Source organism: Neopsephotus bourkii, unplaced genomic scaffold, assembly GCF_033783945.1.
Source record: "Neopsephotus bourkii isolate Nb327-2 ecotype Australia unplaced genomic scaffold, CSIRO-AGI_Nbou_v1 NB_1287, whole genome shotgun sequence".
Lineage (NCBI taxonomy): Eukaryota > Metazoa > Chordata > Aves > Psittaciformes > Psittacidae > Neopsephotus > Neopsephotus bourkii.
Genome location: NW_026901771.1, coordinates 4,018,504 through 4,035,294, shown reverse-complemented (window position 1 = coordinate 4,035,294; position 16,791 = coordinate 4,018,504). Strand labels below are relative to the sequence as shown.

The following is a 16,791-nucleotide window of genomic DNA, read 5'->3' as shown; positions in this document are numbered from 1 at the left end:
GGACCTGAGGGTACCTGGCTCTGCTCCTTCCCATGGGCTGGGAGGAGAAAAGGTCATGGTGGAGTCCTCATGTTCAGGGGGATACATGGGCTACAGCAAGTGAGGAACACCATGGTGCAGAGCAGGGGGCCATAGGGACCCACCTCGGACATCAGAGGGGTCACTGAGTGGTGTAATAGAGCAGTGGCATCAGAGAGAAGGGAGCAAGTTAGGTTTATAGGAACAACATGCTCTTTATACATCTTTGGGAGATCTCCTAACCAGTATAAACCTGCAGGGAGGGAGGGAGGGAGGGAGGCAAGAGTTGGGTGGGATGTCAGACAAGGATGCTTTGGCCAGAGACTCTAAATCCAGGTTCCCAGGGCTGATGCCTTCTCCAATGCTCAGCTGCTCCTTTGGCTGGAGAAAAATGCTTCCAGGGGTTCCAGCAGTGACATGCTGTTGAGTGAGGCTCCCCTCATAGTGTGCTGCTGCCACTGGTGTAGAGCAGATGCTTGGAGGGTGAGATCTGGCCATGATGAGCTGCCATAACCAGCAAGGGGTCGGGGAAGAGCTGTTCAAGTCTATGCAGGTGACTACGTCCCACCACAGCCCCAAAGAGCCTGATGGAGCCCTGTGCTCCATGCATACGTCGCTGCTACCGTGCATCACCCCTTGGAGAGGTTGAGGAACCTCTGGTGCCACTGCTCCACTTCCTCCTCTCCCTCCTTCTCACTCAGCACCCGGTACGTCTTGTTCCTGTCGCAGCTGCGGTGAAACACCTGCAAGGACAGCCTGAGCTCATGGGACTGATACCACTGCCCATCCCTCCCCGTGATGGATGGCATATGGAGGCTGGGATGATGGGGGCACGAGGGGGAAGAGGGGAGAACCAACAGGGAAGCAGGATGAGAGGCTGATATCTAAATGTGTGTTAGAGATATGGGCTAGTGCTCTGTGCTGCTCTTGTGTGTTTGGGTTTTGTTACCACCTAGGAAGCACCCAATAGATGAGGGAGACCTTTCCCTACAGGGATAGACAGGGATACCCAGACAGATGGGGGCCTCCCCACAGCTCCTCTGTCTCTCAACATTAATGTCTGTCTCCGATGCCATTTCTTACAGCATCTGTGCAAATCCCATGGCCTCAATTACACACTATTTGTCACCCCCTCCAAACACACACAATTCTGTCCTGCTGGAGGGAAAAGCAGTGTGCCTGTGAGCCCTGCAGGGGCTTGGGCTGGCTGTGGAGGGACCAGTGATGGAGAAGGCTGTGTAAAGGGAAGTGCAGGCTGCTTCTTACCCTCTGGTTTTTGAGGATCTGCTGGAGACACTGGTAGCTTTTGAACCCGCAGTAGCTAGGGTGCTGAATTCCATCTGAGTCACAGATCTGGAGGGAGATGTGAATGAATGCCAGAGGAAGAAGAGGAGAAAGAGGGATGGGAGCACCCACTGGGCACCCACCTGGTTTGGGACATCTCCATCTTTGAAGGCACTGTACTCCGCCTTCAGCCAGAGGGCCACACGAGGGTCCTTACAGCCATGAGTGGCCATCCGGCTGCACCAGTACTCTGCCCTCAGCCCTCTGAAAGCCTCCGTGCCATAGTTCTCCGAGGTCTCTGGGAAGCTGGTCTGCAAAAACGGGATTAAGAGAGCTATGCTCCTTCCTCCCCTCCCCACCACCCAGCAGGACATGCAGCGTGCTCAATACCTTGTTGCTTGCAGCCTGGTGCTGGGCTGAGATCTGAGGGTTGATGTAAGGGGAGAAGCTGCCCGTCTCACAGTGAACACGGTCCAGGGTATGGATGTTTTGACATTGCTCCCTCTTCAGCGAGCAGAAAGCGCAGTCAGGACACAGGTCCGTGTGATGCCGCCCGAGGCTGTCACACACCTAGGGTGGATGCAGTCAGGAGGTCAGTGGGGAAAGGGGAGACTGAGGAGCTCCCATATCCCTGGCTTGGAGCTTGCCTTCCTGGGCACCAGGTCGGCTTATCCCAGGAGGTGGCACCAGAAAGGACAGTGCTGCTGTGCTCTGGCTGCCAGGGCACTGTGTTCAGCACTGCAGGGAGCCCTGCACACAGAGAGAGCCAAGGTGGATATCAACATCTTACCGAATCTCCGAACCCAAGGACTCTGTCTTCCATCTCCTTCCAAGCCTGAGTGACCACTGACGAGAGACAGTTTCCCTCCAGCACTGCATAGCACAGGAGCATCACTGCCTCATCCGTCTTCAGGGCTAAAAGGCTGACAGAGGAAAGGACAGAGGAAGTCAAGTCTCATCTCTTGTCACGAGCTAAAGAGAGACCTTTAGTTAAAAACTGAAGGAGGAAAAACAACCCCAAGGCAGAGCAAAAACAAAATGTTCCCAAAGAAACCTGGGACTCTTGGTATAATGTGAGTATCTGCGGAATATGTGCACATGGAATGGGTTCCCCAAGGAAGTTGTGAATGCTCCATCCCTGGCAGTGTTCAAAACCAGGTTGGACAGTGTCTTGGATGGCATGGTCTAATGTGAGGTGTCCCTGCCAATGGCAGGGGGTTAGAACTGGATGATCTCAGGGTCCTTTCCAAACGAAACCATTCTGTGAATCTATGGTTCAGGAGTATGTGAGAAGGACTGGACAAGAAACCTTCCCATAAGGTCCTTTTTTGTCCATCTGGGTGTACACCAAGGAGGTGCTAGAGGTCTGCTGAGTGTTGACCATGGAGCAGCTTCATTTGGGTCTGGAGCATGTAACTTAATAAGCCTCCCTCAAGCTTGAACCAATATATTTGTCAGAATGGGGAAAAAACTGGTAACGATGAATTAACAGTTCATCCAAACCAACATGGGAAATTAAAAGCAGAAGATTGAATGCCAGCAGCATAAGGACAATATTCCGCATTTCTTAGGAACAGTAGAAATTGTAGACATGGTAAAATGGTGCCGGTTATCAGTGATGAAGCGCAGGAGGTACAAATGCTCCTTTGATATTTGTCTTCTGTGTCTGGAAACAAAACCAGTGATAAATAAAGCAACCACTTTAGTTTCTGACCTTTCAGAAAGTAAGAACCAGCAATTGCTTATGTTAAAATGCTCTTAAAATCCATACATGTGTTACCCTGTATGGAGAAGTTTTCCTGAGAGTAGCTTAAGCTTTCTGGAGACCTTCAGGTTAGCAATAGATTCCCCAAGGCCTGGAAAACTTCCACCTAGGGTGAGAAGCTAAGAAAGCTTTACTTAGCTGAGCACAGACACTAGTGGGTGGCCAGTCAGTATTTTCACCAAGGTGGGGATCATCTGGAAGGGTATTTCATTAGCAGATGGAACAGCAATGACTTTCGGTGACTAGAACTTGGGATGAGATTCATTCAAACCAGAAATGAGCTGCGTTTTCCTGTCACAAAGGGTATGTACCACGGGAGCAACTGATGGGGTGGTTTCTCCACAGCTTGGAGACTTCAAAAAGGTATCACAAGTTTCTCTTAGTAGAAGGGCCACATGATGCTGTTTGTTCTTCAGGGCTCATCAGGCAGGGCTCTCCATCATGTACTGAGCAGGAAGGCATGGGTGAATAATCAGAGTAATAGCCAAGCCTGAAGGCTAAAAGAGATCAGCCTCCCCACTGTTAAGCTCTTGCAGTTAGGTGGTGTGTGAAGAACTGGAGATGTAAGGAATGACTAGAATACGTGAGATATGTGAGAGTCATACGCTGCATGTACAGGAACACAGAGATGCTTGGCATTTGCATCGAGTTTGGGTGTGCACTCACATAGGAGAACATGAGCATTAGGGTTACTAAGAAGTTTTGTGCACCTCCTTAGTGTGCACCTCCTTTTGTGCATACCCTGCCATACACCGTGGATGAAGGAGCTTGCAGCATGTGCTCTGTACTTGCAGTGAGTCAGAAACAAGTGATGCTGTACCCAAACACTAACCAGCAGCAAATGAGCGTGTCAGAATCTCTGAAGGCATCTCTCTCTGCTAAAAGAGAACCTTGAAAGTCTTAGTCATGGAAAATATGAATATTAGTTTTTTCTTTAAAAGAGGCATTACAGTCAAGCTTGTTTTATCACAGTGCAGCAGATGCTGCTCTGAGCCTGCATCCAGGCAAGCAAAGACGCCATCCTGTACTGTACCGTGGACAGCCTGCAAATGGTATTCTGTAGATACAGACATGTGAACAAATTACTGTGCTGTCAGCCCACAGCATGCCAACCACATCCACTGGAAAGATGAGGATGCTGAATACCTGGAAATCTACATATCCCAAGCCTGTGCATCTCTTACTGCAATGCACCACAGTGTGACCAAACTGGTCAGAGGTGTGTGAAAGAAAGGTCTGAGTTCAGAGAAGACAATAGGATGCAAACTGAGGAGAGCAGTGACATACACTAATTTCAGTTGAAAAGAATTAAAATGTGCCAGTAAAACACAGAAACAAAACCCCCATATCCTGTATCCTTCTGCAGCCTATAAGATCCTTTATGTTCATTCCTCCATTCCATGGCTCCACATGATACTTTTAATCTAGGGGGGTATTTTTGTTTCCTCTGCAAACATTCAGACCATTTAGGATACCAAGAAGAACAGGAAGTTTTAAATTTAGACCAAAGAGTCTGTGCTGATCCCACACTAAAATCCTGTTCAGTTCAACCCTCTCAGCAGTTTTCTGTGACTGGGAGCTGAACATCACCGAGAGAAGAGCCAGTGACAGCCTCCAAGGCACACCTAGCATTTCTCTTCTGTAAAGGATTGCTCTTCGTGTGTGGATTACCTGACACTGACAGTTTCTCTCTTTAAGCAGTTGTAACCCAGGAGAACAAGTGTTCACGTTGCTGATAAACCCGTGACAGCCAAAGGGAGTCCCTGCCACCGCTCAGATGCTTGACTGCTTCGGAGCAGTTGGAGTTTCACCTTCAAGATTTGGTGAACTGGCTGGGGCATCCTGATGAGACTCACACATTTCAGTTAATGACCCTGGTATTATTCCCCAGTCTCCTCTGAAAGAATTTGCCCACAGATATGTCACTAATGGCTATTGTTCCACTACTCGCTTGTTATTCCAGTGGCGCATTGTGATTCAATTGCTTCTTCATCACACCAGGATGATCGGGTCAATAAAGCGAGAGGCATATTAACAGTCATTAAAGTGATATGAACAGCTCTGGTGTTTTCATCACTGAGGTATTAAAACAAAGGAAGAAAAACTGTCTAGCTTGCTGTACTTCTTACGAAATAGCAACTCCCAGTAAAAGGGTTTAACAGCCTTTGCTTTCTCCACCACACGTACTGGTCCAAGAAGTGTAGCCCAAACAAGACACAAATAGATTACAGGCAAAAGAGGCACAAAAGGGAACTTTTCTATAAAGAGTACTTCCATAAGTAGCGATGAAACATCTGCTGAGTGTTGATGACCTACTTGTTCAGAACAGATGCCAAGTCAGATGTGGGCAGGAGCCTCTGCTGCACAGCAAACTTTAGATCTGTAGACCACGTTTGGTATGATCAGCTCTCGCATTCCTATTCACTACCTTCTGACAGTTTGCTGTTGGCCCTAGGTGCACATGAATTGTGTCTGTAACACCCACTCACCCACCCAGGAAACTGAGTTGTGCCCTCAGGTTGAGTTTACCAAGAAACTCTGTTGCCCTATCTGCCACATCCTCCTCTATCTCTGTTCTCCATCTCTGTTGTGAGGCTTTCTGTCCTCCTCAAGGTAGCAAAATCAGCAGCTGGTTTACCACCTCGGGGTGAGTGAAATGCATCTCTATCATCCCCGAGTGACAGCCAGCTCCTGAAAGCAGCTGAGAAGTGTCAGGAGAATGGGTCCCACCCCACATCACCGGACCCAAGGAGAGGTCCTGTGCTCCTCCCTTGCGTGTGGGCACCTGGAATCCACAATGCCGTGGCACTAGCTGCACCCCAGGGCTGTCCCTGGTTTCTCTCCCAGCACCCTGGCACTCATCTTCCGTGTATCCAGCCACTCTCCCACTGCTGCTGCCTTATGGCACTGCTGGGGCTTTGTGTCCCATCACAGTGGTATTACAGACAAATGGCATGGACCCTGCAGAGTATAACAGCACTGCTGCTGGTCCCCTGCAGTCGTTGACATGGTGCTGAATATGTCAGTGGATGTGCAGAAGTTTCACTATGCATCAGGGGAAGTCATAGGTCTAAAGCAATTTTCTAATGCCAATCCCTCCCTAGTTTAGTACCTCTGCACATTGGTGGCCTAACCTGGAAAAAGCCTAACGGTTACTTGGAGGCAATGTTTCAAAGGGAATGTGAAAAGATGTAGTTAAGAATCTGTGGGCAAAACTCAGTAATTGCTCAAAGGCAAAAAGGGAAGAAATCAGGTAAAAGCCTGTCTCGCTCTAACATCTCAAGACATGGAGTGACACACACAGAGCCTACTTCAGCGTATCTCTGAAGAGTGCTAGCTAACAGCACCTTTCCCTCATCATGATGACAAGGATTTGGGCCATTAACTTTCAGCTGCTGAACCTCTCCGATATTGGCTGGCTGTGTGAGATGGAGTGAATACCTGAGGCAAGCAAAAAAGAACATAAGGAGCAAACAGCAGCTCTCTAGCACTTTGTAACCTCTGATTTAGGGCAGTTGCTGCAGGAAACTAAAACCACTAAGGAAAGAGCCATTCTTAGCATTTTCAGAAACAAAAGAGATCTTGGCCTGCATGCCAAGAAGACAGGCAGGCTGGCTAGGTACCTGACAGATCAAACCCAGAAAGTAACCTGACACAGGAGCTATTGGGAGGATGGGGATGTAAACGCATCTCTCCTGCTGACCTGTTCATATTACAGTCCTTTACCTCTGCCCCTGAGACACTGCAAGACCCCTGCTTTGAGATCCCAGAAGCATCTGAATTTCATCTAGCCTGGTGGTGAGAGGCAAACCTGCCTTGTTACGATTCCCCTTTCACAGTTAGTTGTGCACAGTAGCAATAGCAAGACACCAAACTGGTCCCTGGACTCACTGAATGGTCAAAAGATGCCAGTACATAATCCCCAAGTCACAGCTAGCTCCTGAAGCAGCTGAGAAATGTGAGGGGAATGGGTCCCATCCTGCACCAAAGTGAAAAAAGGAATTGCAGACAGGTGATTCTGAGTCAAAAAGAGTGGTGGTTTTTTGTCTGGGGATGGTATTTTTAATGAATGGTCTGATCTTAAACCTGCTGGGGATGAAATACGTAAGCACACCAAGAACTGCTTGGAGTGGTAAAACAGGAGGAGGAGGGTGCAGCCACTGGGAGGGCTCTGCTCAGCCTTGTTGGGGAAGCTGGGCTCATGAGCATCCACACACGAACACCAACAGGGTAAGGGCCGTGACACTGCAAGAGGTGTAGGGGTCGTAGCAGACAAACAACACACCAGCAGAAAGCCCTGGGAACAAGGGCAAATGCAATTCCTGTGTGCAAACAGAGGAGCAGGAGAAGGTGAATGAATGGTGCAAGCTGAATGGTGCAAGCAGAGCTGGAGTGTGTGGATGTTTTGAAAGGACACTGAAAATTGCCACCAAAAAATGAGAGCTGGACGGGCTTTACAATGGAAGAGATACAGAGCTCTTTTTAGCAAGGCTGAATCATCCTGTGTAGGTAACTTTGTGGAGAGGAAATAAATAGCTCACTAATTGTGGGGCAGAAAGCACAATAAGGGCTAGAAATGGGAAGTAAGTGCACTAAGAGACATTTCCCTCCCGTAATGATTCACTGCTAGCAGAAAGACCACAAAACATTGCTGCAAATCCCTCACCTTGTTACACTACTGCCTTTGCCCTGTCTCTCTCTAAAGATCACAGCTGCCTTCATCAGGTACTATGAAAGCTGGTAGAGCTACCAGAGCAGCCACCACAAGCAGGAGCAAGAAGGGATCTATGTCCTGCTGGACATAAGACAAGCAGCCTGGTTTGTGTCTATCACAGCCGTGTGCACCTTGCATTAAACCAGGTGCTGAATGGCACCTCTGCATGGTGACCAGTCCCACCCAGCACTGCTGCTCTTACTGGAATGGAAATGCCTCAAAGCGTTTTGCCCCTTTTTTAGGTCACGCTTTGAAGTCCCTTTGCGAGGAAGCAGGATGTGGTGAGCAGCAAAGCCGACAGGCATGGTCTATCTTGCCTTTTAATCCTCACTTGGGTTTAAGCTTTGCTTAGCATGATTGATGGGGCTCGGCTGCCAGGTTACAGACACGCATTCAGCATTAGTGTCTTTGAGGAACTCCGCAGCGGCATAGTGAGTGTCATCGGCAATCACAGCAGACCCTCAATAATCCCAATGTAACTAAATCAGAGCAAGGCTCAATTTCAGAGGCAGGGAAAATGAACACGTCCTCAATGAAACGGAATTTTGCCTTAGAGTACATACACAAGAAGAAGTTTGTCAAGCAGTAAATTAGGAACATAATAGGAATAATATTAGGAAGTAGGGCGACATAAGTTACAGCCTTGCACAAGGACAGTTATAGCTTTAACAATAGGATGCAATTCATTTTTATGTGCAGAAGTGGGAGCTCTGGTTAACTGTAGTAGCGTGCAGTGTGTTTAATAGACCCCACGGGTGTACAATCGTGCACAAAACCTGTGTGCTTACAGGAACATCACTAGCCAGCAACAGACTTGAAAGCAACATGATTTCTCCATGAAAAGCACACCTACACAGCATTTTTGTTTATCCTCTTGGCAAGGAAAGTAGTCTTTGCAACTCAGTCAAAGGAAGTGGTCCTCAGCCACAAAGGACAGAATGATCAAAAAGGGAATTTGAATGAAAACAGTAATCCTTTTGCAGGTCTTTTCTGTTTGGACTCACCTCAGCTGCTTGAGGACAAAGGCAAATTGATCCTAGCAGATCAGCTGAGAAGAAATCAAGATGCTTGACAAGCTCCTAGAGCATCCCTAGACCAGAGAATCTAAGAGGGGTGTGTAAAGGGATTGCAGTAAGCTGGGCTATCACAGGGCATGCAGCTGCTTTCAAAGCCACAACCTGGAATCAGAAACTCCTTAAGAAGAGCAATGCACAGATCCAGAACGCAGAGACGTGCTCAAGGAGCAGCAGTGGTCCTGCGCAGCCAGGAGCAAGGCTCTGTGTTCCTGGCTCTGGCTTCCATCCCAGGGCTGCTTTTGCTCTCCCTGGGTGAGGACAGAGCACTTCTCGAGTCAGACTGGTTTGAGAAATACCTGTTTCACACTGCACAGTGAGCCACATCTACCCCAAGGAAGCTATTTCCACAGGTCACCCAGCTCGCCAGGAGTTGGGAGGAGGATGAGAGCAGGAGGTGGCTGCACGCTGCAGATGACCACACGGTGGGGATACATGTGCAGACCAGAAAGCCCTGCCTGCAGCAAAGGCCTAAACCCACTTTGCTTAGGATGCAAAGGCAACAGCGTTGTCAGGATTTAGCAGTGCTCTCCCTGCTCACTCTGTGCTGGATTGGGGGTCCCCGCTGCCGTCTTGCTCTGTATGGGACAGCTTGCTCCAGAAAGCCTGCCTGTGCTCACCAGCTGAGGGCAGGAGCGTGAATACTATGTCCCGGTACGCATGAGGACACCCCTGCAGGGGTGGTGTGTGGTACCCTGCCAGGCAGGGAGAGGGGTCTTCCCCTTACCTGCCACGGGATGCCGCTTCCTGCACCTCCTCCTTAGGGCTGCCTGTTGTGCTCTGTGAGGCTGGCTGGGTGCTGGAGCTCGGAGAAAACCCCTTCCTGCCCGCCTGAGACCTCTCCAAATCGAGGGCCATGTGGATCAGCTGCCAGATGCCCTTCTGCAGGTACTCCCAGGCTTGCGCTGACTGCTGAGGGGATCCCAGCCAGGGAGGCACTGGGGCAGGGGTAGGTGGGACTGGCAGGGGCACTGGGGGCACAGGCAGCTCGCTGCCTTGCTCGGTTCTCGGCAGCTTTGTTGTGCTCAGGGCAAGGTTCGTCGGAGCTGGTTTCTGGTTTGAGAGCGCATAGGAGTGCTTCAGGAGAGTGTCCACGCTGGTGCGAAGCAGGTTGCCAGCAGGCAAGGAAGCCGGCCCTGGAGCTGGGGAGAGAGTGGGATGGGGGTGCTGAGTCAACCAGAAAGCTGATGTGATGGGGGGAAACAGCTATGGGATATCAGCAGGGGAGCAGGGATGCGCAGCACTGATGGGTGCAGCCGTACCTTCTTCTGCAGGAGAGCTTTTGTCCCTTGTCCAGGAGCCCACTGTGGGGTTTTGCTCTGTCGAGAGAAGGCTTTTTGGAAACAAATTCAGGCATGGGATTCGCTGAGCAGAGGAGAGAGGGAGAAGCATGAGTCCCACTGTGCTATGTTCCCTTCCTCCTCCCCCCTTCCATCTCCCAGGGTATACTGCCCCCCACCCTGCCTGGAATACTGCACCAGACCTTGATGTAGAACTGGCGCGTGGAGCAGCGGTACTGCGCGAAGTGGCAGAAGGTCTGAAACCACGGTGATTCCCGGACATCAGAGCAGACTGGCCCTGGAGAGAGGGGAGAGACAGACGTGGGATGGGGGCAGGATGCAGGCTGATTTGTCCCATTGGGCTGGGTGCAGCAAGAGGTGGGGACCCCTGGAGAGCTGTTTTCAGAGCAGCACCATGTGCTTGAAGCTGTGCCTCCAAGTGGAGACCACAGCCCTGTGCTACTGCAGCTCCCAATCCCAGGTGACACATGTACTTTCCCTCCAAACTACCCAGCTTTTCAGCTCGCTCTTCTGCCTTTTTTCACATGGTTATCTTCCCTTTTACAGAGACTCAAACCTGCTGTGCCCAGTTCCCGATAAGGACTCTATTATCAGGCCTTGAAGGATTTAAAAGAAGAGAAAAGGCAAGCAGAGATGTGATGGGTTGAAAAGGTGACTGGACCGGGCCTAACAACACGGGAGGAGACAACCTCTTCAGGGCAAAATAGTTTGACATTGATTCCATCTGTGCAGGGGATGGAGCAAAGTCCGCAGGGCCAAGATGCCGCTGGCGATGTCTGTGCCTGTACACACATGCACCATGGTCTTGACCAGCACTGCTGATACTCCTGGCTCAAAAGCTGCAGCTCCTCCTGCAGTGATTGGAGAATAGCTGGGGTCATGCAGGACAGCTGAAAACCCTGGGAGGTTTGGGAGGGGGTCATCTTGTGCTCTCCTTGCTCACCGCCAGCCCATTCCGTTCACCAGATGGGTTAAGTGCTGGCTGAGGCAGAGCAGGTTAGTATTGAATTGCACTGCTCTCCTCTTAGTTGCTTGTACACCATCTTTTACACCGTATGCACTTCTCTTGGACCAAGCATACGGATTTCAGGTATCCACCAGGATTCCAGCTCAGGAAAGTGCCCAGACTGTAGGGGACATGCCAGATCCCCACTGTGTCCTTTGGTGATGCTGTGTGGAATCTCTCCAGGATGTGGGGGGCATGGACTCAGCCAGTGCAATGCGCTTCCGTGTGGACTGGGAGCTGCAGTTACACTCCATCACACAGCCAATACTTGCCAAGGAACACTGCTGCCGTGGGGCAGGGCAGGAAGCCCAACCATTTGCTAACCCCAGTCTTATCCTCGCTCTCCCAGCATCTCCAGCAGCGCCCAGCAGGCCAGGCTTTGAGTATTACAGCTTGCTATGTCCTGCCACAAACCATCCCTGTGCTGATACAGAAACTTTCCATTTTGGTGTGGGGGAAGAAGAAAAGCACATTTCCATTCCAGCGTCTGGGAAGAGAGGAAAAACTTGACACAGATGAAATTCCCCGTGGGCTTTCTTTGCTGGTCTCTTTATTTCCACGATGGCTCAGCTCTCTCACAGTCTGTTGAACACTGATGCCATGGCCTGACGAGCAGCTTGCCTCCTTTAGCACTGATCCCTCTTTTCTCTCAGCTTATCTCCCCTATGGAAATAGTTGCCTGGCTTTCAATCCTCTGGTTTTCCTGCCGAGAGCATCCTTTCCCAGCAGTACCTGCTTGGTTTAATCAATATTATCTTCTGCCTTCTTCCTCTGCTCCTCCTGCCCATGTGTTTGCTGGTTTGCTTCTGCTGGGTGTCAGGAGGCCTCTGGGCTTTGTGGCCAGCTCACAGGAGCTCCCAGTGTGGGGGAAAGGAAGGTAACTGGGGCAATTAATTAATTAACAATCACTAAAGAGCTGGAACCAGCCAAGATGTTTGCATGCACTCATCCCGAAAACATCTTCCTGAGTCATCTTCCACAACAAAGAGCGTCTGAAGGCTTCAGGGAGGCTTCCCTTGTTTGAAACACAGGTAACTGCTTTCCTCAGCACCACACCTGAACAAGCTCATGAATAGTTGGATATAGACGGCACTGCTGTTTTAGCTATGAGGATGCTAGAGACAAAACACACGAGGGCACGTGCTCTGCTGTGCCTGCTCATCCTCTCAGCCCAGCCACAACATGCACCAGAATAGCCCCAAAGGTGGAAAAAAAGGGACTACAGAGGGGAATAAAGCCTGCCAGATGGGGGTGTGGGGCTGAGGGATGAAGGGAAAGAAGGCAAAGAGGGCGTCCTGCAAAACTGTCGCATCTCCTGGAATTCCCAGGTGTTCCTGCTCTTGGCAACTGGGTCTCCAAAGGCAGCAGCAGTGGGAATGTGTCTGATTATGCCAACAAGCAGTGCCAAGGCAAAGGGCATCGCCAGGCGAGGAGCCATGGACAGAGGGTGCACTGGAACCCTGGGTGCACCTAGTGCCACGGCACTGTAAACTGCAGGTGCCCACAAGGGAGCGAGGAGCCCAGGACTCATCCCTGGGTCTGGTGATGCAGAGTGGGACCCATTCCCCTGACACAGCTGCAGAAACAAGAAAGAAATCGTTGCCCTCAAGCTGCAGCCCAAATAAGCACAGTTGGCTGATCATTCAGTCCATTGACGTTCATAGCTAAATATAAAGACATATTTTTTTATGAGAAAATTGTTCCTATTTTTTTTTTTTCCTCTGAAGAAAAATACAACAGAAGTAGTCCCAAGTTTTTCAGCTGCACAGATATAATTATGCCACTTAAATTCTCCGATGCAGGGGTGCAGGGAAAGCATCTCCGCAGAGATTTAAAGGGTGCTGTTGCTATGGCGCTTTCTGAACCGGGATGTTTCTTGGCTCCTGAAATGTTCAACACTTAAAAAAGCAGCTTATCAGCTCAAGCTTTCTTAAAGGCCCATCAGAGTGTGTACACCAAGCTTCCGTGTTAAACCCCACATCAAGCTGGAAGCAGGTGGTCAGGGTGCAACGTGAACTGTTGGGAGGAGAGGATGAGCTTCAGCAAGCTTCAGAAAACCGTGGCCAGTTTTTTGCCCCATCAATGAAGACGTGGAGAAGACAAAGAGCTCAATGAAGGGGCAACAGATTGGCTGTGGCTTTCAGCCCATGACCCCTGAAGAGGGTCCAGGGCAGCTGGGTGAAGAGGACATGGGGAGGTGAATGAACAGCAGCCCACAAGGACCTGAAGGAAAGCTCCAAGATGACAAAATCAATCACTTCTTGGTGGTGCCAGCCAACACAAGAGGCAACAAACTGCAAATTCCTGTTTGGGAGGTTAGGAATGCCCGTTAGAAAAAGCCTTTCTTTTATTCCAGGAGAGCGGTGCAGCACTGGAAGGGGTGCCCAGAGAGGCCACAAAACCAAACTCCCTTGCACAAAGCCAGGATGCTCTAATGCTGCGAGTGTCCTGCTGCACACTGGACTTTGGGCAGGAGACCCCAAACCAACCCATTGCAACCCATCCCCATCCCCTCAATCCTGGGGTGTTCTGCGGGGTATAGAAACAGGAGGTGCAATGTCCCTACCGTTGGGGACACGGCCATGGTTCTCCTCCTGGTCCAGCTGCAGGATGAGGGGGCTGAGGCAGCCGTGTGCCTGGCGCAGCTGGCAGGACACCTCCGCCTTCCAGGGGGGCTGCAGGTGGGCGAAGAAGAACCGGTACTCTCTGTCTGACAGCGGGGTGCCCGGAACAGGACGCACCGGAGGGGCCACGCAGGACACGAACAAGGCCAGCAGACCTGGGGGAGATGCAAGGCTGTGCTTAACCCTTCTGCATGGGGACAAGCAGCCTGCGCCTGTCTGCTGGTGGTGAGGGGGGCATGGGGTATCAGCTCCATCACCCCTGCTTGCAGGGCTCTGGGGGAACCAGGACCCCTGGGAAAAATGAGAAAAGAATGAAGGGAAAAAACCCCACAAACAACAAAAAAACCAGAAACACACACAAAAAAAGAGAGAAAATGAGAAAAAAAGCAAAGAAAAATAAAAAATAAAGGAAAAAGAAAAACAAGAAAAAGGGAAAATGTTTTAAAAGAAAAGATAAAGAAAGAGAAAAAGAGAAAGAGGAACAGGAAGAGGAAGAGGAAGAGGAAAGAAGGGACGGGAAGAGGAGAAGAGAAGAGGAGAAGAGGAGGAGGAGAGGAGGAGAGGAGAGGAGAGGAGAGGAGAGGAGAGGAGAGGAGAGGAGAGGAGAGGAGAGGAGAGAAGAGAAGAGAAGAGAAGAGAAGAGAAGAGAAGAGAAGAGAAGAGAAGAGAAGAGAAGAGAAGAGAAGAGAAGAGAAGAGAAGAGAAGAGAAGAAAAATAAAAAAATTACAAGAAAAAAATAAAGGAAAAAGGAGAGAAAAAGAGAAGAAACTGCAAAAGGGAAAAAAATAAAGAAAAAAGGAAATTAAGAACAAAGGAAAAATTTTAATAGAAAAATAAGATAAAAACTAAAATGTTAGAAGTTGGGAGTTTGGGGAGTTTGATTTGGGTAGAGGAGAGAGATTTTTACTTTTGGTTTTGTTTAGTTTGAGGGGTTATTTTGGTTCCTCCCCTACAAAAGCCTTACTTGCCCGGTGCCTCTGGAGGCACCCACAGTGACGCAGGCTCCGCTCCCACCTCTGTGAGCTGCCCACTCCACCACACCAGGGGCCTGAGCCCCTCCATGGGGACATCCCTCCCTCTTCTCCCTTCCCTCCTTTGCCTTCAGCTGGGTCCTTTCCCACTGCCTTCAGCACCGCCCATAGGGATGCTCTGCCCCAGCCCCATGTCCCTCCAGCCCCCCTCCCGGGTGAGGCAGAGCCTGTGGTCCCAGCGGGGCAGGAATGAGGGGTGGCATCAGCAGGGGTTTCCAGTGCTGGCTCTGTGGTGGCCCAAGGATGGTGGCAGGGAGCAGGTAGGGACACTCACCCACGAAGCACAGCATCCCCAGCATGTCTGCCCCAGGCCTCAGCACTGTGTTGTCCCTGGTGACCCGGGGCAACGGCTTCACCAGGAGATGGCGTCAGAATGGGAAGGGAACGGCATCACGGTAGGGCTAGGGAAGGGCGTGTGGAGGGGAACTGAAGCAGGGGCTGGGCGGGGGTGGGCATCCCATGAGGAATGCAAGCCTTTGTCCCACTACGGGGACAAGACAAGCAAGAGGAATGGGAGCCAAGCAGGGAGCTTGCCCCTCTGCTCGCTGACACAGTGGGGGCTGGCAGCAACCTGCAACAGCATCTGAGGCATGGGCAGGCTACTCCTGTGCTGAGGGTGCCCCGAAAGTGGTACCTTTGGGGTACCTTACATCCCAAAGCATTTTGTGCTCTTCCGCAGGGGAAAGGCAACAAAACCTCTTTGAACTGCAGGGGATTGAGACAACCCCCCCATGCCTCCCCAGGGATGCATCCCAGCACCGGCTTGCTTTGGGATGCAGTGGGAAGCTGGCTTGATCTTTTCTGGGCAGCTGTGCCACTTTCTGAACCCTCAGCACATGGAGCACTTGCTGGTGTCCCTTTGCCTCCAGTACGGGTGTCCTGAGCACCGCTCTCTGCATAGGAAAGCTTTCTCAGGCAAAAGTGGGAATGGTGCTGGCAAAAGAGGCTTTGGGGCCACCAGTGCGGAGGTGCCCAGAACCCCCAAGGGCTGATTTTGAGGGACACCCACATCCATGTGCCCACGCTGGTTCTTACTGCAGAGACCAATGCGTGGGGCACACACACAGCTGTCAATTGCCATCAGCACAGCACTTCCCATGGCTGGGCACTTGGTGATGTGAGAGGGAAAGGCACGACCATCACCACCACAGCTCTCAGGGAGGCTGTAAGGAAAACGCCTGTCACAGCAGCTATGAGAAGTGCAGCTGTCAGCAGAATGCAGGGCAGGGCAGCACAGTGGCTTTGTGCAGCCGCTGCATCACCCCACAGTCTCTGCTTGGCTGGGAATTGACACCCTTACACAACCGAAGGGGAGCTGCAAGCAGAGCAGAGGGAGTTTCCACCGTGTGCTGAAGGAGTCACTTCTATCATAAAGCCCAGGAGATTCGAGCTGTATGCAGTGTATACTGCAATACATGCACTGGCAGCAGAGTGCTGCAGATGCCCTGGCTGTGACTGCAAGGCTGGCCCATCACCTGCCAGTCCCCTGAGCAGCCATGCAGGCTATCACAGTGAAAGCTCAAATCACTTCAGTCCATTAGAAAGGTGTCTGGCAGCAGCATGTGTGTTTGCTGGTCCTTGCAAGAGACAAGCTGTGGGTTGCTGTAAGATGCCTTGTTGGAAGGGATCGTGTCTGAGGAGCTTGAAGCCTGACCATTTATCAACAGCACTGAGCTTTAGGGTTTCTTTGCAGCTTCTTAGAAAGACAGAGAGCAGGAGAGATGTCCCAGCCACCTCCTGCCGCTCACATTAAACCAGGCAATGCTGCTGGCACTTGCAAATCATAGCCAGTTCCTAGTGTTCCACTGCTTGGCTTGAGACATATTGCTTACTAGCTGATGTTAGACAACTCCAGGTCCTTGGGCTGCCCAGCTCTGTTAATCCCCTCTGCTCCCCCATGACAACAGAGCCCTGGCTGAGTTCTTGAGGTTGCTCCGTGCTGACCGCAGTGGCTGATGGAAATACATGATGTAG

At 50.8% G+C, this 16,791-nt stretch overlaps 1 protein-coding gene across 1 annotated transcript; it reads right to left on the bottom strand.

Moving 5' to 3' along the window:
* Nucleotides 1–419: 419 nt before the first annotated feature.
* ACRBP (acrosin binding protein) lies at nt 420–15,141 on the bottom strand. The gene is made up of 10 exons (XM_061365629.1): nt 15,092–15,141; nt 13,728–13,940; nt 10,338–10,432; nt 10,117–10,219; nt 9,582–9,996; nt 2,093–2,225; nt 1,693–1,872; nt 1,446–1,613; nt 1,285–1,371; nt 420–761 (listed from the first exon to the last, which is right to left on the bottom strand). Exons 1-10 carry the CDS (start codon nt 15,114–15,116, stop codon nt 648–650), a joined length of 1,533 nt encoding a protein of 510 aa, XP_061221613.1. The 5' UTR covers nt 15,117–15,141; the 3' UTR covers nt 420–647.
* Between the last annotated feature and the right edge of the window lie 1,650 nt (nt 15,142–16,791).